Here is a 26,561-nt window from a genome sequence, read left to right on the forward strand (position 1 = left end):
CTGCAGACGGGGGTTGTGAATTGCATAGTGTAGAATTCCTTCCCTTTTGTCTTCACTGCAGCATCTATCTGGCTTGCATCTTGTAGAAGCCTTGGAGGTGTCACCAGGGAAATTGACCAATAAGTTTTTCAATTAAAAATGTTTTAAGAATATTTTATTTTACAAATATTTTTATTAGGTTGAAAAACTTAACGACTTTCATATTTTTGTGTTTGTAGGGTTTTCGTTGAAGTAGGTGTTTAGGGCTCTATCATATAAATACAATATTCAACAGTATTGTTAATTATTTTTCAGACCCGCAGTCTGTGGATATTACCTAAGTCTTCTCGGTTCATTGTTCCAATCAATAGATTATAATAAACACCTATATAGATCAAGACGATACAAGCTAACGGTGAATATAAAATCACTTAAGCCTATATAGATCAAGCAAGAAAAAATTTCAAAAAACGTTATACACTTATGTAGATTAAGACGATACAAGCTAACGGTGAATATAAAATCACTTAAGCCTATATAGATCAAGCAATAAAAAATTTCAAAAAATGTTTAAATTAACACAAATATGAATTAACATGGCCGTGACCATATAGGCATTTACTATAACGTCTTATTTACGCATTTCCTAATAAGACCTATTGTCTTCTAATTGTATCATTACAAAATTAATTAACTGTTATGCATCTTATCCTAAAAGCTGTAAATATAAAAAATTATGTTAACAGTACTCACCCTGTAAGATATACATCGAAACTTTTTAATTATTAATACTGGTTACCAGGCGCGGATCTAGAAATTCATAATAGGGGGGGGGGGGAGACTTACCACAAATATTATATTATCAAGATTTAGGCATAAAATTGACTCAACCCAGATATCTACGGTATCAAAAGGATTCAGCTCACGGAAATAGTCCGTGGATGTCTAATACATGGATGGGCGGTCCATGGACCTCTTGACCCCCCTCCTGTATCCGCGCCTGCTTGTTACTATTATTCCTATTATGTAGGTACATAAAAAATATGTATGCTGCTACAGCTGACATTGGTTAGAACATACGTAACCTTATGGTTAATCAATTATAAATTCATGGAAAAAGTTCTTTCGAAAAATATTTCATTTTGTTTGCGTATCTTCTCAATTAAATTCCGCGTTGTCTGTTATTGCTTTTTAACAGTTTTTAAATAATTTTACAGTTCGTTTATTGAAGACTTGATTATTACAATATTCCTAGTGTATCAAATTGAATGGAATATAATATCCCATCCTCCAACCACTTTCTGAACCATAATCTTAGGGGCATATCTGTTGAGGTTTGCCATAATAGCAAATTCGCCTCTAGTTTTGGGCTATAGATATGAGATGTTAGTATTTATCTAGTCCCTCACATTACTTAGCCCCCAATTATTTTTCTGATCCACGCTTCGTTCCCGTCTATGTTTTGTAAAAGTATAAGTAGTATCTATTTGTATTGAGCTATTCCAGGTCAAATCAACACACTTTGAATTAATTTTTTTCCTGACCTATTTAGATTTTGTTAAAATTTAGAGTACTCATAGTGGATGATTAGGTGAAGACAAATACAAAATTTTACATTTTTATCTCAAGCCGTTTCCGAAATGTGGTTATGTAAAATTTTGCAAAAAAATCCAAAACATCGCGACGATACTTTATTGGAATGGTTGTAGAAGCTGTTCTAATTAAGCTATAATGCTGGGAGAGGTGTCATATTGCAGCATTTTTAAAGCTCTTTACAGCATGATGTTATGATAAACAAATTTTTCTCAAACAAAAAAAATATATTTTGATTAAGTTTTTTTCCAAAAAGTACATAATTTAAAATTTTCATAATATTCCTACAAATATATAATATTGTTGTTAATAACATATAAAAATCATAACATATAATTATCATGGGATGGTGATGGATTCAACATAAAAAAATAAATTTTACACATACAGTATGGTTGCAAATGAAAGGAATACATTCGTAATGTCGCAAGCTGGCGACTTTACGAAAAAATCCCGAAACAGGTCGATATTTATTTGTAAATTGTAATTTTTTGGCATATATATCATACTAGTGACGTCATCCATCTGGACGTGATGAAGTAATCGATGATTTTTTAAATGAGACTAAATGAGTAGCAAAAAAAATTTTTTTAAATTAAATTAATTGACAAAAAGAAGATGGTATGTAATTTATTTAATTTAAAATAGATTTTACTGTTGCCAGAAACAGATAAATTACATACATTCTTCTTTTTTGTCAATTAATTTAATAAAAAAAAACTTTTTTGCCACCCTGTATAAATATTTATGTTATTGTTTATATTACTGAACAGAGAATTAAATAAACTTTCAAATGAGCTAACACACGACCTATAGTCTCATTTAAAAAAATCATCGATTACGTCATCACGACCAGATGGATGACGTCAATAGTATCATATATATGCCAAAAAATTACAATTTAAAAATACAAATCGATCTATTTCGGGATTTTTCCTTAAAGTCGCCAGCTTGCGACATTACGAATTTATTCCTTTCATTTGCACCATACTGTATGTGTAAAATTTATTTTTTTTTATGTTGAACCCATCACCATCCATGATAAAATTTTTATATGTTATTAACAAGAGCACTATGTATTTGTAGGAATATTATGAAAATTTTGAATTCTGTACTTTTTGGAAAAAAACCTTATCAAAATATATTGTTTTTGTTTGAGAAAAACTTGTTTATCATAACATGATGCTGTATATATCACTGTAAGGAGCTTTAAAAATGCTACAAAAGACACCTCTCCCAGCATTTCAGCTCAATTAGGACAGCTTCTACAACCATTCCAATAAAGTATGGTCGCGGTGTTTTGGATTTTTTTGGAAAACTTTACATAACCATATTTCGGAAACGGCTTGAGATAAACATTTAAAATTTTGTATTTTTGTTTCCCTTATTAGCCACTTCGAGTATTCCAAATTATAACCAAATCTGAAGAGGGGGTGGAAATTAGGTGTGTTGAGTTGATATGGAATGACCCTATTATGTATTGTATCATATATTGACAGCTTTTCTTGTTTTAATTGTGTTTACCAGTAGCTGAGGAGTGTTCCTTCTTCTTAAGACCTCTGCATTGGTCGTTCTACTAGTCCAGCTTTCATAACATTCATCTTTAAAGATACATTTCAAATGCATGTATCATTATAATATATCTTCCTGTTTCAAATTCCATTTTTCGGATACGCAGAAGAGAAGAGATCAAACAAAACATTTCAGTGTTCGGAATCTTAAGGCACGGGTCCATTATGTTGGTGCTCCGTGTAACTGCTCCAATGGATACGGCATGCGCTCCTCTACATATAAACCGCCACCGAATGGATCGCCGAGGGTGAGCGCTGCTCCAGGAGCACCAACATATCCACTATGTGGAGCAGACACACGGAGTACCAACGTAATGGATACGTGCCTTTACATGGATGTATAATTTCGAGTGATTTTCACCTGTTCAACTGTTCACGTCGGCCGAAGACAAAAATTTTAGTTTTTGTGTGGTTTATCGCCAGTTCTAATCTGGTACTTGTTTTTGACAAGAAATATACCAGTATCTGCAGATGCCCTTTGGATTTTGCCAGTACTACAGTAACATTTGACATCATCGTGTGTCCGTTGACTTTCTTTAAGCAATAACTTTACGATGTATCGCACGTAAACATAGAAGAGGAGTGAAGAGAAAAGGCACTCTTGACATACTCTTCTCTTTATGTTAACATAGTTATTGTTTTCACCCTCGATGCGTACACATCCCCTATGATTGCAGTAGGTGTTGCGCATAATCTCTATATCACGTCTATCTACCCCATTTATTTCAAGATTTGGAATAATATATCTTGTTTCATACGATCGAAAATTCAAAGTTCGGATTACCTCTAATATTGCGGTAGTCTTTATCTGTTGTGAAAAAAATTTTAACAAGTCAATCTATTTTTTCCAGTTCGTCCACAAATCCAAATGTAAATCGTTTTTAAAAAGTTTCGATGTAGATTAAAAAATAAATGACAATAATCAACCAGTGTCTGTCGTTGCTCTCTCTAACTTACCATACAGCAAATATGGTCGTCTCGCAGATTCCAGTAGAAGTACCTTTACGATAACATAACAAACGGCCTGAAACAAATTCTCAGGTGGCAAAATTCATAGATTAGAAATGGAAAATAGATATTTCTAAGCTATGAAAGTCATTTTGCTGAAGTTTGCCTATATATAATTACTTAATACTATTAGACAATTAAATGCACATTGTTGGAAAATATGTGTTGTCCTACATTAAAAAAATGTTGGAAACGCAGAGCTGTCAAATTTTTTTTGACATTTGATAAAAACAGTATTAAGCCTACATTCCACCTTTATGTGTTTGTTCAATACTTAATAATACAGTTGCGAATAGACCAATTTAACCTCTACGTCTATATCACTTAACATAACCATGCGCAAAATAGTCAGATCTAGCTCAAAATGAACCCAATTAAAGATGAACGGTATGGTACCGAAATACCTTTACAAATCAACATGTTCATCGTGTAATTTTGTTCTTATATGTTTATTAGAACTTCTTCAGAAATGGTTGATTAATCCAGGGTGAGTGGGGAGCTGTGCGCGAAAAAACAAACAGTATTTGTGTAATAACAAATAAAAATAATATTTAAGTTATTATTAAAAAGTTGTTTTAGTTAATTGACCTACTTTTTGAAATATGTAGCTAGAATGAGATAAAAATGATACTATGCTTAAAGTACAATATAGTTACTCAAGATCAACAATTACACCAGGGAAATAAGGCAAAAATATACCATGTTCGGGACACTTGAGCAGCCAGGTTGCAAATGGGTTTTTTGGGTACTATATACCTAATACATTTTAGTTATTAACAAATAAGGGTCAAAAATGAGAGTTTTTTCGTTTAAATTGCTACAGGTAAAAATAGGGCAATTAAATGTCTTATTTATAATATTTTTCTTTTAGTAGATGAGCCAAGGTTTAAAATAGCGTTTTTTGAATTTTGGTCCGATTATTTGTTGCTTCGGATATTGCAAAATAAAACTAAAATTTCGAAAATAAAAAATTTGCTATAACTTTTGCGAAAATGAATTTAGGACTTTCATATTGCATGAAAAGTTGAGTCAAACAGTCCATACAATGCACAAAAATTTTTAAGACGATGCGTCAATTAGTTTAAATTTTATTCAATTTGTTTTTTCCAAAGAGCTTTTTTTCGCAATGTTATTGTTCAGAAAATAATAATGATACAGCAATTCTGTGAAAACAAGATGAAAGAAGAATCGTCATATTTTCAACGCATTTAAAAAATCAATAAAAACTCATTTTTATCACTCAGAAAACATTTTACTAAAATAGAGTCATTTTTGGCTTATAAACAATTTGAATAACTTTGTTAATATTGACTGTAGGCTAAAACTACAATGGAATTTGAAAAACTGGTATTTTTATATGAATTTTCAAAGAAAAACTTTTCGCCTAGGTTAATTACGGTCCAAGTTAGCCACTTTTTTTATTTAATTGACGGCTACTTTGTTTATAACAATTAAGCAACCTAACTAGAGCCATTTTGAAGTTGAAGATATATAGGTTATGTGTAAAAGTTTGAGTAAACTTTGAACCTCAACAGAGTGGTTAATAAAGCTTTAAAAATGGCGCCCGAACGGAATTAATTCGTGGTCGGTGGAGGGGAATTACTAAAATACGTGCACTCAAAAAATGAAACTGATTCTGCAAACATATGCTGCGAATAATATCGCTGGAACTTGTTGATGGATTTTGATCATAATTTTTTTAATTTGTATGTACTCGTTAGTACACACACACGTTAGTACGTTATGTACACACAACCCCACCTAACATTACAAAATGTTAGGGGGAGCTCCCCTTATCACTCAGGGATATGAAAAATAGATTACGACCGATTCTAAGACCTACCGAATATACATATATAATTTCATAAAAATCGGTCAAGCGGTCTCGGAGGAGTATGGAAACTGACACTGTGACAGGAGAATTTTATAGATGTAAATATATAGATGGCTATTAACAAATAGGGGTTGGTGATAGACGAGTGAAAATTAAGGGTTGTATGTATTTTTTAATTCTACATCATATAAAATTAAGGTAGATCATCTTGTCCAAAAAACTTATGGGTATAAAAAATAGATTAAAACCTCTTCAACGTCCTACTGGATAAACGTGTAAAATTTTATAAAAATCCGCCAAGCCGTTTCGGAGTAGTATGGTAACTAACACTGTTACAGGAGAATTTGATGTACCTATATAGAAGTAACTGCGAATTAAATAATAAAAGTGGCTAGCTTTGAACCTAATTTACCTAGGCAAAAAGTTTTTTCCGAAAATTCGTATAAAAATACCAGCTTTTGAAATCCTAAAGTAGATTTACTCTATAGTCAATATTAACAAAGTTATTCAAATTGTTTAGAAGTCAAAAATGACTATATTTTACTCTAAAGTTTTTTCGGAGTGATAAAAACGACTTTTTAATGATTTTTTCCAATACTTTAAAAATATAACTATTATTCTTGCATGTGGTTTCCACAAAATTGCTATGTCATTATTATTTTCTGAACAATAACATTGCGAAAAAAAAGCTCTTTGCGATAAACAAATTGAATAAAATTTAAACTAATTGACGAATCGTCTTAAAATTTTTTGTGCATTATATGGAATGTTTGACTCAACTTTTCGTGCAATATGAAAGTCTTAAGGCCATTTCGCAAAAGTTATAGCACATTTTTTATTTTTGAAATTTTAGTCTTATTTTGCACTTTCCGAAACAAAAAAGGATCGGACCAAAATTCAAAAAGTGCCATTTTAAACCTTGGCTCATCTACAAAAAGAAGAATATTATAAATAAGATATTTAATTACCTGTAGCGATTTAAACAAAAAACTGCCATTTTTGACCCTTATTTGTTAATAACTAAGTTTCTCGTCCGAACTGTGACGGGTATTTTTGTATTTATAATGTATTAGGTGTATAGTACCCAAAAAATCCATTTGAAACCTGGCTGCTCAAGTGTCCCGACAAAAACCTTATTTATCTGGACTAAATTAAGGGATCAACACAAGAAAATTCTGATATATGTTAATATTTCGGAAAACCGGCCTAACGGGCTATAACGCTCAAACAATAACATAAACTAATAAATTTTAGTTTATTTTTTGTTATTTTTGCGCGCCACATCTCTACCTACTCACCTTTTATAAATAGTTGTATCTGTATAAAAATAGTACATTATTATTGGCAAAGTTCAGCAAGATAAAAGGCACAGATTCCACCTCTACGTTGAGAAATGGTCTGTGCCTAAATGAATTGGTCATAGAAACAAGGCAATTCTATGAGAAATCCAAATGACCTGAAAATTTGTTTAAGACGAGTTTAACTAAAGGCCAATTACTTTTTTTAGCAAAAATAACGAAGTTTCTTAAATATTTTAAGTTTTTAATAAATGATCAGTAAATGTGAGACTGCAGTTGAGTTGTATTCTTTTTCATGTGCCTTGTCCGTTGCGGAAGTTGGCTATCACCGTGGTAATTTTAATTTTGTTTGCGGTGTTTCTGAATAGCTCGATCGATGTTAGTCCAAACTATTGGCGTAAGTTTTGAAGCCATGAGTGTCTTCTTCCGGATCCGCGTTTGCTCTCTATTTTACCTTGTACTATTAGTTGCAGTATACTTATCATGATGCAGATATTTATCATGTCTCATAATATGACCGAGGTATTCAAACTGAGTAATTGAACATCGGAAATATTTTTTGCTACGATTTTTGGATGCTTACAAGCAAAGGAGCTAGCTCATAGAAAAATAGAAAAATTATACTGGCGTCAAACAGCGACAGCTTGCATAAATGAAAAATCAACAGAAATATGCAAAATACAAAGAAGTGTCAGACAGGGTTGTATACTGTCCCCACTGTTATTCAATTTATATTCAGATAGAATATTTAAGGAAGCGCTGCATAATTTGGAATGGGGTGTGAAAGTTAATGGAATGGCACCTATGTACGCCGTTTCTCCCGCTTGGCGGCGCTCGTGTAGTTGGAGGTCAACGTTTTGACTATTCTTGAAGATTGTATATGGTGTTTTTTATTACGATTTAATAAATAATAAATTATGGCCGAAATATATGGATCTTGGAGACTGTTTGTGCGTTGAAAAACGAATTGAGAAGGAATGCGAGAGTTACTGGAAAAAGGAAGCCCTTATCGAATGATAAACTATATTAATCATCGTCTCAATGTTTTATTTCTATAGCTCAGAAGAGGGTATTTATTTAGTATTGACTCGCTCCCCTCACGAGTCTGACAACTGTGAATAATATATGTGCGATCTGCCTTACTTTTTTATCAATTTAAAATTCACAATTAAGTGCGCTCAGCATTAATTTTTGTGTTTATCTCATTTAAAAATGTGATATTTTCAAAATATGGCCGCCATGACAGTTGCGCATTTGGTGTAAATTTGGTTTAAGTGTGGGTTGAGCGCAGTCGATTGTGCAATGTTGTCTTATTTAAAAAAATTATAATTCCTTATGGAAATATATAATGTGTTAATTTAATTAAGTACAATTATTTAGGTGTTTGTCTACGTGAAAAGCGACCTTAAATTTAAGATGAAATTAGAAAAATTTAGGGTTAGGTTTGATCAGGTTATGTTTTAGTCACTAAAGAATATTTGAATGGTACCTACTAGGTCACTTTAATTTTCAGTTATTAACTTGTTTATATTATTTTCGATTAGGTTAGGTTTAATCAGGATTTATTTTAGTCATTTTAAAGCATATTTTAAAGATTATTTCATTCATAGGAGATTCTGACCAATAGAAAGCTACAGAAATCTGAATTAAATCGATAATTTTTGATAATCTCCCGTCGTTAAGTATATTACGTCAGATGCCCTTCGTTGCTACGAAAAAATACATTCAGTGATATTAATGACAATTAATGTTTTAAAAATTATAAAAGTGATGACTTTCAATCGTCAAATATTTATAAAAACTGTGTGTTTAATGGTACTTACATAAATAAATTACAATAATTGATGGATTCGACCGTTACTTGATGGAAGTTCATTTTATCTAACAATAAAACACTGAAAACGTTTGTTTTCTATACTTCCACAAAATTTATTATAACTAAGTGACTACAGCTGTTTCGGCGGAGTGCCTTTCTCAAGTGATATAGTTTACAATGTGTTTGCCTTTTTAAGTCTTCAACTGAAGAGGTTGAGGAGTGGGGAGCTGTTTGTCTCGAGTTGGTCATTCAGAATTATATCTGTATTTTTCAGTTTATTAATTTCCATAGATTCTAAAAAAGATAGCTTAAGGCCTTTATTTTGAATATGTAGAATTTGAAACTCTTCATTGAAAGAATGATTATGATCTAGAAGGTGAAGTGCGTATGTAGAAGTGTCTGTTTTTCTATTGTTGAATGCCCTTTTGTGTTCTGCTATCCGTTTGTCAAAAGTTCTGCCAGTTTGACCGATGTACGTTTTCGGACAGTCACCACAAGTTAGTTTGTACACACCACTCTGTAGTTGCTTTCTCCTTCGGCTTTTATTGTTCTTAATATATTTGCTTAAGTTGTTGTTAGTTCTGAAAGCTGGTGTTATTCCTTTCTTTTTTATGTATCTGGCTATCTTTGTTGTTATCTTGCCAGTATATGTGAGAGAGCAGAAGGTACTGGGTTCTTTCTGTGGTGGTGGATACACTAATTTCAGGGCTTTCTTATGGAGTTTTTGGTTTAAAATTTTGTTAACTGTTTGTTCGTTATAGCCGTTGTTTACTGCTATTTGTTTTAATTTGTTTTATTGCTATTTGCTTCGAGATAGAACTAAACATCATTAAACAAATAGCAGTAAACAACGGCTATAACGAACAAACAGTTAACAAAATTTTAAACCAAAAACTCCATAAGAAAGCCCTGAAATTAGTGTATCCACCACCACAGAAAGAACCCAGTACCTTCTGCTCTCTCACATATACTGGCAAGATAACAACAAAGATAGCCAGATACATAAAAAAGAAAGGAATAACACCAGCTTTCAGAACTAACAACAACTTAAGCAAATATATTAAGAACAATAAAAGCCGAAGGAGAAAGCAACTACAGAGTGGTGTGTACAAACTAACTTGTGGTGACTGTCCGAAAACGTACATCGGTCAAACTGGCAGAACTTTTGACAAACGGATAGCAGAACACAAAAGGGCATTCAACAATAGAAAAACAGACACTTCTACATACGCACTTCACCTTCTAGATCATAATCATTCTTTCAATGAAGAGTTTCAAATTCTACATATTCAAAATAAAGGCCTTAAGCTATCTTTTTTAGAATCTATGGAAATTAATAAACTGAAAAATACAGATATAATTCTGAATGACCAACTCGAGACAAACAGCTCCCCACTCCTCAACCTCTTCAGTTGAAGACTTAAAAAGGCAAACACATTGTAAACTATATCACTTGAGAAAGGCACTCCGCCGAAACAGCTGTAGTCACTTAGTTATAATAAATTTTGTGGAAGTATAGAAAACAAACGTTTTCAGTGTTTTATTGTTAGATAAATTACAATAAAATTTTGGTTTTGAACAGTTTTATTCATGAAATAATCGCAACAAATTGCACTCGACCTCTGAAATTAATATAGAATTTTTGCTCTCGTGACATTTTGACATAATTTCACTCGCCTTCGGCTCGTGAAATTAAAACTGTCAAAGTGTCACTCGGGAAAAATTCAATAATTTCAGAGCTCTTGTGCAATTACTACTGATAATATGTCACTAAAATTCAGTTAACTTTTTTATATTATTTTCGATGACGCTAGGTTAGGTTTGGTCAGGTTATGTTTTAGTCCCTAAAAAATATTGAGAACTTGAGAATTATTTAAAATTAGTATTTCACATATTTCACAAATATAAATTTTTTTATATGTTCACTCCATAAAAAGCGATTGTAGATGTGGCAACAGTGTGAATGTCTATATAAAATTGCATATCTTAATCCGTGCGTTTATAATAAATTTTAATCTGAATTTTATAGTGAAGCATTCTATTTTTTACAGTCGAATCTAGGGGCAATACGTAATCTGTTTCAACAAAATGTTTATTGCAGATACGTGCGTTTTAGTCTAGGCGCCAAATAGAGGTCACCGTGTCATTTTCAATTCTGATGGACAAACTCAACGGTTTCTTATGGATTTTGAGCTGCTGATTACGAATTTCGAGGGGGGATTTCGATCCGAGCGGTCAAAAAATTGTTATAAACAATTTAATTGTTTATAAATTGTTTATAAGGCTCTGGCCCATAAACTAAAAAAATAAAAAAAAATGTTTCAAATATAATGTGTTCTCTAATAAAAAATGAGGAAATAACCGTTTACTAAACTTAAATCCGACAATTAGAACTGAAGATATTGTAAAATTAGTGCACAATGCAAATTGCAAAATAAGTATTTTTCGAAGCTTTGCCGATCGTAACTCGGCTTCTACGCATGCAAATGAGCCTTATAAGGTGTCCTTTTAAAGATCAATTAAGAGGCTTCCAAACAAATTTTGTTAAATTATTTGATCTTCATTTGTTTTAAAGTTATACCCGTTTGAAATTATAATTTTCTTAAAAAAATTGTACATTAATTTGTTTATAAAGCTTTCAAGCAAACTTGAGGCATAAACATTTATACTTTAATTAACAATAATGATAAAACAACTCAAAAGGAACAATTTGAGCTTACCAAAATGTTCGTAAGTTTATTTTTGGCTAAGATGTCGATATTTTAATGGCGCGCTATGAAGCGCAAGATTGGCTCACAGTCAAGTAAGTATGTATTCTTCGACGCTTTATCGATCGTAACTCGGCTTCTACGCATAAAAATGAGCCAATATGTGATATCCATATAAAAATGGATCGAGTTCTTTTGCAGCATCATCATTGCATATAAAACGAGCATTTATGAGGTGGCGGCATACACACAATTGACGGGCCTTGATGATGCTGGAAAAGAACTAGATCCACTTTATATGGATATCATATAGATAATTAGACTCTAAAGCCTCAAAAAGTTTTAGTTTTACTGCCTACAAGAACAGACTTGTACCACCATGTAACTGTTAAAATTTCGCTAAGAACTTATGCAGATGTAAAAAAGCTGATATTCCCTGTATATCTCTATTCAGATTTGCAGATGCATGAAAAAAATGTTTGTAAAAATAGTATTAATAAATAATATCAACTAACTTTTTAGTTATACTTCTGAAATATTAGTTTTTAATGTTTTTTCTCATTTAGTGCAAAAAATAGAAGACAATATAAATATAATGAAAGGTGATACGAGGTACAGTATGATGATTTAATTATAAGAATTATATGATAAAATTTTATCAGGATCTTCAAAAATGAAAAATGAAGATAACGTATGTATACATAGAAATTATAATTTGCATCGAGAAGTTAGCGCGTGAACCTTTACGCAGTGAGCCGATCTTGCGCCTCATAGCGCGCACCATTAAAATATCGACATCTTGGCCAAAAATAAACTTATGAACATTTTCATAACCTCAAATTGTTCCTTTTGAGTTTTTCTATCATTATTGTTCATTAAAGTGTAAATGTTTATAGCTCAAATTTGCTTGAAACTCTTATAAACAAATGAATGTACAATATTTTTAAGAAAATTGTAACTTCAAACGGGTATAACTTTAAAACAAATGAAGATCAAGTAACTTAACAAACTTTGTTTGGAAGCCTGTTAATTAAGCTTTAAAACGACACCTTCTAAGACTTATTTGCATGCGTAGAAGGCGAGTTACGATCGATAAAGCTTCGAAAAATACTTATTTTGCAATTTGCATTGTGCACTAATTTTACAATATCTTGAGTTCTAATTGTTAGATTTAAGTTTAGTGAACGGTTTTTTCTTCGTTTTTTATTAAGGAACAAATTTTATTTGAAACATTTTTTTTATCTCTTTTAGTTTATGAGTCAGAGCCTTATAAACAATTTATAAACAATTAAATTGTTTATAACAATTGTTTGACCACTCGGATCGAAATCCCCCCTCGAAATTCGTAATCAGCAGCCAAAAATCCATAAGAAACCGTTGAGTTTGTCCATCAGAATTGAATATGACACGGTGACCCCTTTGGCGCCTAAACTATTTATAGTCGGCACATATTTATCCCTTCTTATTGCTACAATCCATTTTTTTCTCTTCAGAATATCTTTGAGAAACCTGTGTCCTGATATTCTCGATAAGCACAAATGCATAGCACAACATTGAGGGATTTTTTATTTTCTCGAGTTTAATTCACACAGCGAAACAAATATGCAATATTTACTTGGAAGTATATTGATTTGAAGTGTTGACGTAAGTTGACGTGACCTCCAACTACACGAGCGCCACCTACGTTGAGCTTTCCAGATTAGCTGCCATTCTGATAAATACAATCAGATATGCAGACGATACAATTATTTTAAGTGATGATATGAAAGGATTACAACACCTTTTAAATGCCATTGACACAGTGGGAACAGAGTGGCCTAAATATAAACTGTTAAAAAACAAAATACATGGTATTTAGTCGTTTGGCCCATCAAGATTCACGGTTATATGTTGATGGTCATATAATTCAAAGAGTACCCAGTTTTAAATATCTTGGTTGCCACTGAACAACTAGATCCAGATAAAGAGATAAAATGTAGAATCGAGATAGCTCGCACATTTTTAAAAATGAGGTCATTCTTCTGTAATGATACCTTGCAACTTCAACTTCGAAAGCGCATCATTAAATGCTACATTTGGTCAGTCCTCTTGTATGGTGTCGAAGCATGGACATTAAAAATATCCACCATTAACCGTTTGGAGGCCTCTGAAATGTGGCTGCACAGACGTATTCTGAAAATACCATGGACGGCTATGCTGACAAATGTGGCAGTCCTTAAGAGAGCAAATGCTACCCGCGAGCTGCTTGATAACATCAAATATAGAAAGATGGCCTATTTTGGACACGTAGTAAGGGGAGACCGGTATAATATTCTTCAACTTATTATGATGGGTAAAATCGAAGGACGCAGAGGAATTGGTAGAAAGCAGGCCTCTTGGTTGAAGAATATCCGGGAGTGAACAGGAATAAAAAAAGCAGAGCACCTATTTAGAATAGCTCGAGACAGAGACAGTTTCGCCATGTTAATCGCCAACGTCAAGCGGACTTGATAGGGCACGTTAAGAAGAAGAAAAGCAAAGGATATTACGAAGATTGTTTCTTTCATCGCAATTAAACAGCTTGTCAAATCCAGGACGTTTCAAATAGTCTTCTTCAACTATGATTATCTTATATCCTCTCATTTTTCTCCTGCTGTTCCATTTACGTTCATTCAACGTTTTTAACCATCTGTTTGGTACCAGTTTTTTTTCTATTGGCTACATTAAATGGTTCGATGGGCAAAGCGATCAGCGTTTGGGAGAATTTCTACCGGAAAAAATCTTCCATTGTGAGAATTGATTTCACTTCCAATTTACATCTAAGCAAAATCAGTCGAAATGAAGACAAATCATACCGTGTCTTTTAGCCGAAATGGGCAATTATTGGATGTTTGAGTTTTTTATCTTTGGCAGTAGTAGTGTTTTCAGTCCATAAATAAAGTGATACAAGGTAATCAAGTGTTCACCGACAAGTTATTCATCGGAGATGTAGTTTCAATATGCCGATTAAAAAGTGTTTTTTTATAATCTATGAAATTTGTGATGAAAGCAGGACAACTATAAGTTTTTAAAATTTTTTTGTTTATGTATCTTGCAACAACAGATGAATAACTGAGCTGAATTTTTCTACACTCACCGGCACAAAATTCCGCCACCCAAATTTTTTGATTAAGTTTGATAATTTATAACTTTATTATTTTTACTCTGATTTTCAAGATTCTTGCACCAGTTTGTAGGTATATTGTATTGATATCGTTTGGTACTATTCTGGTAACACAAAAATTTTGCTTGCATGGCATTATACGGGGGTGAATGGAAGTGTTGTATTTCCTCCTAACTTTAAAACATTCTGTGGAAAAATGGAAATGCTGATTTTGTTTCATAGTCCTGTAATATTATCCCGGAGGCATCACTAAAATTTTGTTTTTTGAATTATCCCAATATCTCTTTTCTGGTAAGAGCTGTATCATTTTCTGTAAATAAAAACATTGATTGACTCATAAAAATAGAGGTTGGATTGATAAGATTAGAATGGCCCGCATGCAGCCCAGATCTCAATCCTATTGAGTATTTATGGGATGAATTAAAAAAAGCTATCCGCCGTCTTCGTAGGCCTCCAGAAAATTTGGTACAGTTATGGCCCTGGTAGAGGAATATCGGGCTATTCCCGAGGCAAGGATAACACATCTTTATTCGATGCCAAATAGATTGCGAGCAGTCGTTGCTGCAAGAGGTGAACATACCCGCAATTGAATTGTTTTGTTTTTAATTTTGTTTTGTTAATTTTAGTGCGTTTGATATTTTTAATTAAAAAAACCTTCAAAGGAGTGTTTTTATTTACAGCTCTTACAAGAAAAGAGATATTCGGATAATTCAAAAAACAAAACCTAAATGATACTTCCAGGGTAATACAAAAGGAGTATGAAACAAAATCAGCCCTCAAAATTTTTCCACAGAATTTTCTAAAGTTAAGAGAAAATACAACGCTTCCATTCATCCCCGTATAATGCCATCTAAACAAAAATCTTTGTTTACCGGAATAATAAAAAACGACATTAATACATGTACCTACAAACTGATGCAAGAATCTTGAAAATCGGAGTACAAATAATAAATTTATAGATTGTCAAACTCAATCAAAAATTTTGGGTGGCGGAATTTTCTGCCGGTGAGTGTATTTGGTGAACCATAAAAAGGAAAGAAAATGTACCTGATAGTACTTTTATTTTCGTCCACATGTTAGTGCTATAGTTTTTTGGGTACATCCCTGTAATTTTTCTGTGCATCACCATTGTTTTCTTTTATGTACTTTTTACAACACTAAATTAAAGGTATCAAATTGTAATGATTTCGTTTGTAACCGTTGAACATTTCTGTTTCTAAGATCTGAATCATTATGTCCAACAAAATTTGTTTCCGTGAATGGCAATAAATATAACCAGTATGTAACAGATTTTGTATTGTTTAATTTTTCTGGTAATATCCTTTTCTCTTGGACATTAAAAACACAATTCTAATGGATTTTGATTAAGACTATATTATAAGGTAAGTGCTATTGCTATTGTTCTTTTTTTTTAACTTTATGAAAGTACTTAACCTGTTTGTTTCATTGTTACTTGATATTTGCTTATACAGTGATGAGTGCGCTACTAACCGGCAGAATAACGTAAAAGACGGAAAACACAATACGTTGTGAAATAAAAAGAGATAAAACTAGTAGAGGTGATAACTTATCAATAAAAACCCATAAATTTACATTATATTAATGGTTTCCCACCTTTAGACCTATCGGATTAGTTTGGCAACTGCCGCTGTGACATGAGAATTTTATAAAATCACACCTGACAAGACAAGTTACAGTGGATGCCTACGCAGCAGGGCCGGCGATAACGGGCCTGCAAGGGATGCACTGCAGGCGGGCGCCTCTGTTTGGGGGGGGGCGAAAAATTGAGCTTTTTCTCTGCTGGTGCTATACAAAATACTAATTTAAAAGAAACCGACGGGCGCCTTTGCTAGTTTTGCAGGCGGGCGTCTTTTACCCTAGCGCCAGTACTGCTACGCAGAAATGCAGGGCACCTTAAGAAGAAGATTAATAATTTCCCACCTCTACTAGTTTTATCTCTTATTATTTTACAACGTATTATATTTACCGTTTTTCCGTTATTTTGTAGGGTTTTAGCGCACTCATCCGATATTTATTTTGGTTTTAAGAGTTTTTTTTTGTCTCTCAAAGACAAGACAAAGTGACAACCTATTGTGGTAAACTGTTTTTAACTTGTTTTCTTCATTTTCTTTATTCAGTATTTCTGGTTTAGCTCCAGTAGCTATTATCTTGTAATTTTTCTTTCCAATTTTATTTTGTTTCTAAGCTAGTAGGAATGATCCAAAGAACGATCCCCACGTCCCTTCCAAATCTGAGCAACGCGGCCTTTGTTTAATTATTAAAAGTATCGCAAGAACTTTCGTACTTCCTTCTAGAGGATGTCAACTTTACTCTTGAACTGCCTTAGGGTTGTTTCGTCTCGTCAACTATTACATCACATTTATTAAAAAACTTAAAAATACTTTACGTTTTGTCACGGTATAATTGTGAACAGAGACAACAAGCCATAGACATGAAAATAAAGAGTAAAAAGAGACAATAATCAAAAAGAAACGAATAATATGTTCTATACCAGATATCAACTTTGCCTGCAAAAACATTTATGACTACTTTTGAAAGCTCTGAATATTGCAGCAATCATTTATTTGAAAAGAGCTGACACACAAACACAAGGAAAGCATCAAGAATTTTGGCAAGTCTATAATCTACAGGACAGCTTTGAAAATATTTATGAATCTGACCAAGGCTAATCTAGGGCGAACAAGACTATGACATAATATTATATTATTATAGATATAAGACATAATATTACAGTATGCGGCAAAATAAACAGTACTGAAATGAATATTGAAATGCTTATGATTATTTATACAGGGTAGCGAGAAAGTATGGAAACACGGTGATTTCTCGGAAACTGCTCGAACGATTTTTATAAATTTTGGTGGGTAGGGGTGTCCTAATGCGGCCGATATTATAGTGGTAATTACATTGTTGTCATATCTTCCGTTTTTCTGGAAATCTAATGAACTTTATTATTTTAAATGGAACACCCTGTATATTTTTTGTGTTTTGAAGTCCATAAGAAATACTGATTATTTTTCATGTTATGTTCCCTATACGTAAATACCATAATTTCGGAGTTATTACTACATTTATTTAAAAAAAATTAAACAATTTATAAATTGATAACAATATAAAACATTTATTAAAAAAAAACAATTTTTTCGGCCAGGTAGACATTATGTTAGGTTCTTTGGATCATTGGGAACAAGAAAGGTCTGTTGTAATTTTCCTCAAAAGTTAATCGTTTCCGAGTTATAAACAATTTAAAACTGAAAAAAAAAATCGAAAAATGACGATTTTCAAGGTTCAAAAACACAAGTAAAAAAATCATTTTTAAAATTACGAAGTACCTAAATTCAAGCTCAAACCTTTTTCTATCCGATTACTATAAGAATTTTTAGCATATTTTATTCTAAAACATTTTTTTTTAATTATTAATAAAGCTCATATGAGAGGACGGGCTATCGGGCTGCATATTCAACTAAAAAATAATGTTTTAGAATGAAATAAGACCAAATCACTTATCGGCATCTGATAAAATAAGGTATGAACTTGAATTTAGGCACTTCATCGTTTCAAAAATAATATTTTTTACTTATGTTTTTGAACCCAGAAAATCGTAATTTTTCGATTTTTTTCAGTTTTAAATTGTTTATAACTCGGAAACGATTAACTTTTGAGAAAAATTACAAAAGACCTTTTTTGTTCTCAATGACCCAAAGAACCTAAAATAATATGTACCCGGTCCAAAAAAATAAATTTGTATAATTTGTTAAATTTTTTTTAGTGTAGCAATAACTCCGAAATTATTACATTTAGGTATAGGGAACATAACATGAAAAATAATCAGTATTTCTTAAGGACTTCAAAACGTAAAAAATATACAGGGTGTTTCATTAAAAATATGAAAGTTCATTAGATTTCCAGAAAAACGGAAGATTTGACAACAATGTAATTACCACTATAATATCGGTCGTATTAGAATACCCCTACTCATCAAAATTTATAACAATCGTTCAAACGGTATCCGAGAAATTACCGTGTTTCCATACTTTGTCGCTACCCTGTATATCTAGTATACATGATATATAGCCTTGCAAACATTATTCACGACGACGAACGTTCCCGAAAAAACAGATGTTAAAGATGCCCTCTGACCAGTGCCGGATCTACGGGGAGTGAAATGAGGCAATTTCCGCCCCTAACAAGGTCCAAAATTAAAGAAAAAAAAATTGTTCAAACATAAAAGTGTACGTATTAGCTGGCATGAAACCGAAATCGCAGAAAGACAAATTCAACCCAATAAACATGACAGTTAGGAAAATTAAGGAAACTGAATGCTAATAAGTTATTATTTATGTCTTTTATGTAATCTGCGTTTATCTTTTTTGTCTTTTGGTTGGTATTTCACTGGAAGTTGCCCCCTAAGGCAAATTTTCCCTCCCAAGATAAATTTCTAGATCAGCCGCTGCCTATGGCACGAAAAAATCTTTAACTCTAGTCCGCAATTCCGAAATGACAGACGATGGATCTGTGTGACTCCTTCAGCATTCCCCATATGTACGCATCTGGTGGCGTTAGTTCTGGGGAGTGGCAACTCCCAAAATGATCGCGCAGTATTCGAAGAGACTCCCTAGCAGTGTGACAGGTTGTCCCGTCCTGCTGAAACCACTGTTAATTTTTAAGCTTGGACCGTTTTCGTGACCTTTTCCATATGACCGAAAATAGTGCTCCACCATAAAAATTTTTTCTGCAAAACAGAACCATTCCGAAGCACCTAATAATATCACGACATTCACATACGTTGACCAAGAGCTAGCAACGTTGGAAAAAAAATCATTTAAGACGGGTGATTCTTTCATATATTGTTGCCTATGCTTCCTCGAACACCGTACCGGCCATTTGGCTACGGATACAGGTTGCGTTTATTACTGCGCAGCACACTTGTACAGGTAAACATATCGAATTTAAAATTATTATAAGACGAAAAATTTTTTTGTCATTACTTTTTAAACATTATTAGAAAAAATATGAACTGTAATTGCCAGACATTTCTGTGGTTTAAAAAGTAATGACAAAAACATTTTTCGTCCTAAAATAATTTAAATTCAATATACGGGGTGATTGATGAGTGTGATAAAGCTCAGTAGATCCGCTATAGTAATAGATAGCAATAAAAGTTAATAATAAAAATTGTGGCCAACTTTCAGCTTCACATTACGAAATTAGTTAGATTGTTACAGGCTGTTCGATAACATAGTGGCAGACCAAACTTATGTTTTTTTAAATAGAACACCCTATATTTTATTTTATATTCGAAATCCTCTTAACTTCCCCATCACAAAAATATAAAGGTTTGTTATGCCATATAAGGCTTTTACAAAGTTATAACCAATTTTTTATGAAAATCGTAGCAAGTTCAGCTCCCTATATAAATAAAAAAAAGCACAACAGCGATGGTTTATTGGTGCCATATTTTTTTTGTTGATTGTGAAAATTTTTAAGAATTGTTGATATTGCTAATTTTCCTTATATCGAATACAGGGTGAGTCAAAACGCAAGTACATTCTTTTCTCAGAAATTTTAAATGGAACACCCTGTATTTTATATTACTATCGAAAAATATCATTACCGTACTTTAATTTTTGTATAATATTCCCTATGCCTAAGTTTGTCAGTTTTCGAGATATTTTCATTTTTCAGAGCAAGTTATTAATTAGGGTGTTCTATTTAAAATTACTGTGAAAATTCCACACCTGTAATTTTGAACCAATCAAAATACGTTATTTTGACAGATCACCATGGCAACGGAGGTATTTTATCGGAAATTTTTTGCTCGTGGGGTACCCAACAGCGAATTATAGTGGAAATTTTTTGACGTTTACAATAACAGAACATTTTTGACAGACTGGTTTTTATTTGTTTACATAATTTAGTTTTGATTCTTTTCTATCACTTGTAGTTACTCAAAACTTATGTAAAATTGAAGAATATACTATTTTCTATCTTGAAATGGTATTCCCATGCAACTACAATGAGTAGAAATTACGAATTTGAAAGCCTAAATAATTGCTGACAAAGCTATGGCGCGCTATTAATCTGTTCATGCAGCTTTGGATTTTCAAATGCAAATTTGGTGTGGAATTTTCTTACCGAATACCACGCGAAGTCAAATTAATATCCGGAAATTTTTTTTTGATCATGAATATTTTTAGAAAATTTCCCTCGTCTGCGACTCGGGAAATTTTCAAAATATTCATGATCTCAAAAAAATTTCCGGAAATAATTTGACCTCTAGTGGTATTACTAGTGAAAATAATGTACTTGCGTTTTGACTCACCCTGTATTCGATATAAAGAAAATTAGCAATATCAACCATTTTTATAAATTTTAACAATCAACAAAAAAATATGTCACCAATAAACCATTGCTGTTGTGCTTATTTTCATTTATACAGGGAGCTGAACTTATTACGATTTTCATAGAACATTGGTTATAACTTTGTAAATACCCTGTATAACATAACAAACCTTTATATTTTTGTGGTGGGGAAGTTAAGAAGATTTCGAATGTAAAATAAAATATGGGGTGTTCCATTTAAAAAACAAATGTTTGGTCTGCCACTATGTTATCGAACACCCTACCCTGTAACATTCTAACTAATTTTGTAATGTGAAGGGCAATTATTAACTTTTATTGGTATCTATTACTATAACGGATCTACTAAGCTTTTTCACACTAATCAATCACCCTGATTTTGGGTTTACATGTACAGGTGTGCTGCGTAGTAATGAACGCAACCTGTATCAGCAGCCAGATGGCCGGTACAGTGTTCGAGGAAGCACAGGGAACAATATATGAAAGAATCAGCCGTCTTAAAATGATTTCTCGGAAACGTTGCTAGCTCTTAGACCATAACGACGTTCGGAAACCACTAGGACGTTTGGGCGCCTGACATATTCAAATTTGAGGCATACGAATTTCAGTACATACTGGTGATTTTGCCGCATATATGATAGTAATAATACCGCATAAATATATTAAAAGGAGATAAAATTAAGAATCTGGTAAATAAAAACTAAAAATTTCCATCCAATGTGTAACAATTGAAGTGAACGTTAATGTTATAAACGACAGAAATAATAGAGACTATGTATGATATAAACAAAGAAATATATAAGAAAACGAGCTAGAATATTTAAAAATATCCACATATCGCATACCGTATGGCATGGTATATATGAAAAAGTCTACTGAACAAAGCATAATATGAGAGAACACAGTGAAAAAAAGTGAAAGGCTGATAAAAAAACTGGGAGGGCAAGTCTAGATCTAGATAGAGACGTCAAAGAAACGGAGGGATGGAAAATTTGGAAATTTTAACCAATAAAGTAATAGTAATTATATCTAGCTTGACTGCTGCTTGTGAAAAGTAGTTGGCCTTTTTCAAATTAATCTTTTCGACACTCATAACTTCTATGGTCGATCCTGTAAAAAAGATGACTGCTTTCTGAAAATGTACCTTTTTGGCCCATGCTTGGTAGCCTGAAGACAGTTCAGCTTGAGATAGAATCTGAGCACCCGTCGATCCAGTAAACTGACCCAACTGTTGCTTACTCGTGGCCCAAGACTGCATCTAAAAAAAATAAGAATAATCATTGGTTTGCAGTAGTACTTCACACATTATGGACACATAAAAAAACGAATGTTTTAATGTTTAGGTTTCATCATATCACCGGGCCTTTGTATCAATTCTTAGTGAGCATCTTGTCTCCGTTTTTCCATATTGCTTATTAATTCCTTGTTATTTGATGAAGCGCAGACGAAAAGTTTTCTGTGGAAAGTGATTTTAACAGAATAGTTTAAATGTCAAAAGAAATCTGACTACTCACAACTAAGCAGTTCAAATCGATGCTCTTAAAATTTATGCCCCGATAAACAAGTTAAATCTAAACATATGTCAGCATGTACTGTCAATGTACTTATTAGGGAATGGCTATTATTCCGATGGACGTATTTTATCAAGATATTTTATTGAAGTCTTTGTTTTTTTTTTCACTATTGAGGAAATTAATGAACTCAACCTTAAATACAGGGTGAGTCATGAGGAACTGTACATACTCCTACCTCGTATATAGGCCCCTATGGGAAATAACAAATGACTATTAAAACGTGTCTGCTCCCATTGTTTAATAATACACAGGGCGAGTTTCGCATTTGGACAGAAATTTGTATTCGTCATAATTTTTGAACGGTCAGATCGATGTGTCTCTTATTTTGGCCAATCGTTACACTATTACCACCTAATCAACTAATTTATTCAAACTAGAAAAAAATCAGGTCCGGCTTTAAAAAAATTAGTTCGTTTGGGTCTTAGAAAAAATTTCACCCTGTATACGCTTTTTGAAAACTCTAATATGAATTTTACAAATTAGACAAATAGGCCATTAAAATGGCATATTTATTTTTTTCCGCACACGATTACTTAATTTTTTATAAAAAAATCAAATTTCACTATGAATTAAAAGTTTGGTAAAGTCAACCATAGATTTAAAAAAAAATAGCTTTTATTACAAAAATTAATTTTTTTTGCACAAATAAGTAATTTATGTTACCATCCAATCAACTGATTTATTCAAATTAGAGAAAAATCAGGTCCGGATTTAAAAAATTAGTTCGTTTTGGTCTTAGAAAAAATTTCACCCTGTATACGCTTTTTGAAAACTCTAGTATGAATTTTACAAATAAGACAAATAGGCAATTAAAATGGCATATTTATTTTTTTCCCCACACGATTACTTAATTTTTTATTAAAAAATCAAATTTGTCAAAATCGGAATTTTAACCTAAAAATGAAAAAAAAAATGAACTCCCGGTTTAACTCGCTACAACTCTGTTCCATTTTAATATTTTTTTTTCTGAAATTTTTACAGCACATACCTCTTACCATTGTGAAGACTCTGAAAATTGTTGTAGACTTTCAGTCTTCTTCTTTTAAAAGTTGCAAACTTGTAAATCGCAAAAATTAGGTGGAAAATTTTAAAATTTATCAATATGATCACGTCTATGTTAAACTATAGAGTCCAAAAGAATTTTAAGAAGTCCAGATTTGTTGATATTTACCTCGGTGAATTGATATGTTGTGGAGTGCAACTATGTAGACTCCCCATGTCTCTACATTCATCACCCTTTTCCTTGCAATTTTTAGAAGGATGGGGAATAGGTATAAGAGAGAATCTGCTTCCGAACCAAGAAATCCAAAAATTTTATTATTTTTAAACATTTATTTGTTTCAGGGGCGTCATTTGGGCGTCCAGGGGGGGCATTTGCCCCCCCCCCCTGGTCCTGAAAATGACTGAAATTTACAGAAAATACATCAATATTCATCATAACATCATACATAATGTATTGTATATATAGTGCTTGCCCCCCCCCCCCCAAACAAAATTTCAAATGACGCTCCTGATTTGTTTAAAGATGGAGTCTTTTGGGTTTCGACAGTTTGTCCAAAAGAAGTGTTATGGGAAGTTTTAGATCTAGACGTGTTATAGAAAAAAAAATTGTAAAACTTTTAATTTTAAGAAAAACGTTGTTTTTGTAAATTAATTTTTGTAAAAAAAGTTAATTTTTTTAAATCTATGCAAAAACTTTGCCAAACTTTTTATGCATAGTCAAATTTGATTTTTTAATAAAAAAATAAGTAATCGTGTGGGGAAAAATAAATACGCCATTTTAATTGCCTATTTGTCTTATTTGTAAAATTAATATTAGAGTTTTCAAAAAACGTATACAAGGTGAAATTTTTTCTAAGACCCAAACAAACTAATTTTTTAAATCCGGGCCTGACTTTTTTTCTAGTTTGAATAAATCAGTTGATTGGGTGATAACATAAATTAAATATTTGTTCAAAAAAAAATCATTTTTGTAATAAAAGTTATTTTTTTTTAAATCTATGGTTCACTTTACCAAACTTTTAATTATTCATAGTCAAATTTGATATTTTTTTATAAAAAATTAAGTAATCGTGTGGGGAAAAAAATAAATATGCCATTTTAATTGCCTATTTGTCTAATTTGTAAACATCATATTAGAGTTTTCAAAAAGCGTATACAGGGTGAAATTTTTTCTAAGACCAAAACGAACTTATTTTTTAAATCCAGGCCTGATTTTTTCTTGTTTGAATAAATCAGTTGATTGGTGGTAACATAAATTAAATATTTGTTCAAAAAAAAATTAATTTTGGTAATAAAAGTTAATTTTGTTAAATATATGGTTCACTTTACCAAACTTTTAATTCATAATCAAAATTGATTTTTTTATAAAAAATTAAGCAATGGTGTGCGGAAAAAAATAAATATGTTATTTTAATTGCCTATTTGTCTAATTTGTAAAATTCATATTAGACTTTTCAAAAAGCTTATACAGGGTGAAATTTTTTCTAAGACCCAAACGAACCAATTTTTTTAAAGCCGGACCTGATTTTTTTCTAGTTTGAATAAATCAGTTGATTAGGTGACAATAGTGTAACGATTGACCAAAATAAGAGACACATCGATCTGACCGTTCAAAAATTATGACGAATACAAATTTCTGTCAAAATGCGAAACTCGCCCTGTATATTATTAAACAATGGGAGCAGACACTTTTTAATGGTCATTTGTTATTCCCCATAGGGGCCTCTATACGAGGTAGGAGTATGTACAGTTCCTCATGACTCAGCCTGTATATTGAATATCATACCAAGTACATATTACTAATATAAAGATAAATATAAAACGAAAACAAATAAATTCAAAAAACTAAACAGTCATTTTGAAAATAAACAAATAAGTTTCCGTTACTAGGTAATATTATATCTTTCCGTTACTATATATTATTTATATATAATATATTATATTTTTTTATATAATTTATTATATGTGTTGTACGGAGTTCAGTTATGGACTTTCACAGACGCCAACTCTAAGAACATTGAGGCTTTCCAAATGTGGCTTTATCGTCGAATCGTAAAAATATCTTATACCGACCATGTCACTAATCAGAATATTTTATTCAGAATACAAAAAAAAAAGATTAAAACTCAAAATCGAATAACTCAGTCACATCATGAGGTTAAGCGAAATATATGAATTGCTGCATCTAATTTTACAGGGAACAGTATAAGAAAAACGTGGACCAGGAAGGCTTAGGAAGGCTCATTAAAGCCACAATGGATGAAACTCAGACATGTATACGAATACAAAACCACCGGACAGGCTTTTTCAAAATTTCGCAGGAACTGAAGCAGGGAGATGGGCTGGTCCCAACATTGTTTAACCTGGCACTGGAGTATGCGGTTAGGCAAATGCAAACTGAACGAGGAAACTTACTGACCAACCGAACGGTTCAACTGGGCGCTCATTAGATGCAGAAGTTAAAGTTTATTATGGTTTATTTTCTTAAATGTGACAGTTGCCAAAACTAGTAAACTCGTAAATAAACAGAAACAATCTACCTAAAAATATTCCCAATATAATAGATAATAATCTGATTGGACAGAATTAAACACGTGATGAAAAATCTTGCTACACGATTGGAAATTAAACTCCTTAAAAAACAATCATTAAGAA

The 26,561-nt window shown here is 32.1% G+C and overlaps 1 protein-coding gene across 2 annotated transcripts in view; it reads right to left on the reverse strand.

Annotated features, from left to right (window-relative positions):
* LOC114336447 (protein Son) overlaps positions 1 to 26,561 on the reverse strand; it is a 91,546-nt gene that overhangs the window by 18,142 nt on the left and 46,843 nt on the right. Inside the window, exons 6-7 of one of the 2 annotated variants that reach the window (XM_050646659.1) lie at positions 22,475 to 22,588; positions 4,101 to 4,167 (exon numbers count right to left, since the gene is read on the reverse strand). In XM_050646659.1, the coding sequence (XP_050502616.1) occupies positions 4,101 to 4,167; positions 22,475 to 22,588 (181 nt within the window). The remainder of the gene's footprint in view (positions 1 to 4,100; positions 4,168 to 22,474; positions 22,589 to 26,561) is intronic. The other variant, XM_050646656.1, reaches the window with a different exon arrangement.

Source organism: Diabrotica virgifera, chromosome 1 (genome assembly GCF_917563875.1).
Source record: "Diabrotica virgifera virgifera chromosome 1, PGI_DIABVI_V3a".
Taxonomy (NCBI): domain Eukaryota; kingdom Metazoa; phylum Arthropoda; class Insecta; order Coleoptera; family Chrysomelidae; genus Diabrotica; species Diabrotica virgifera.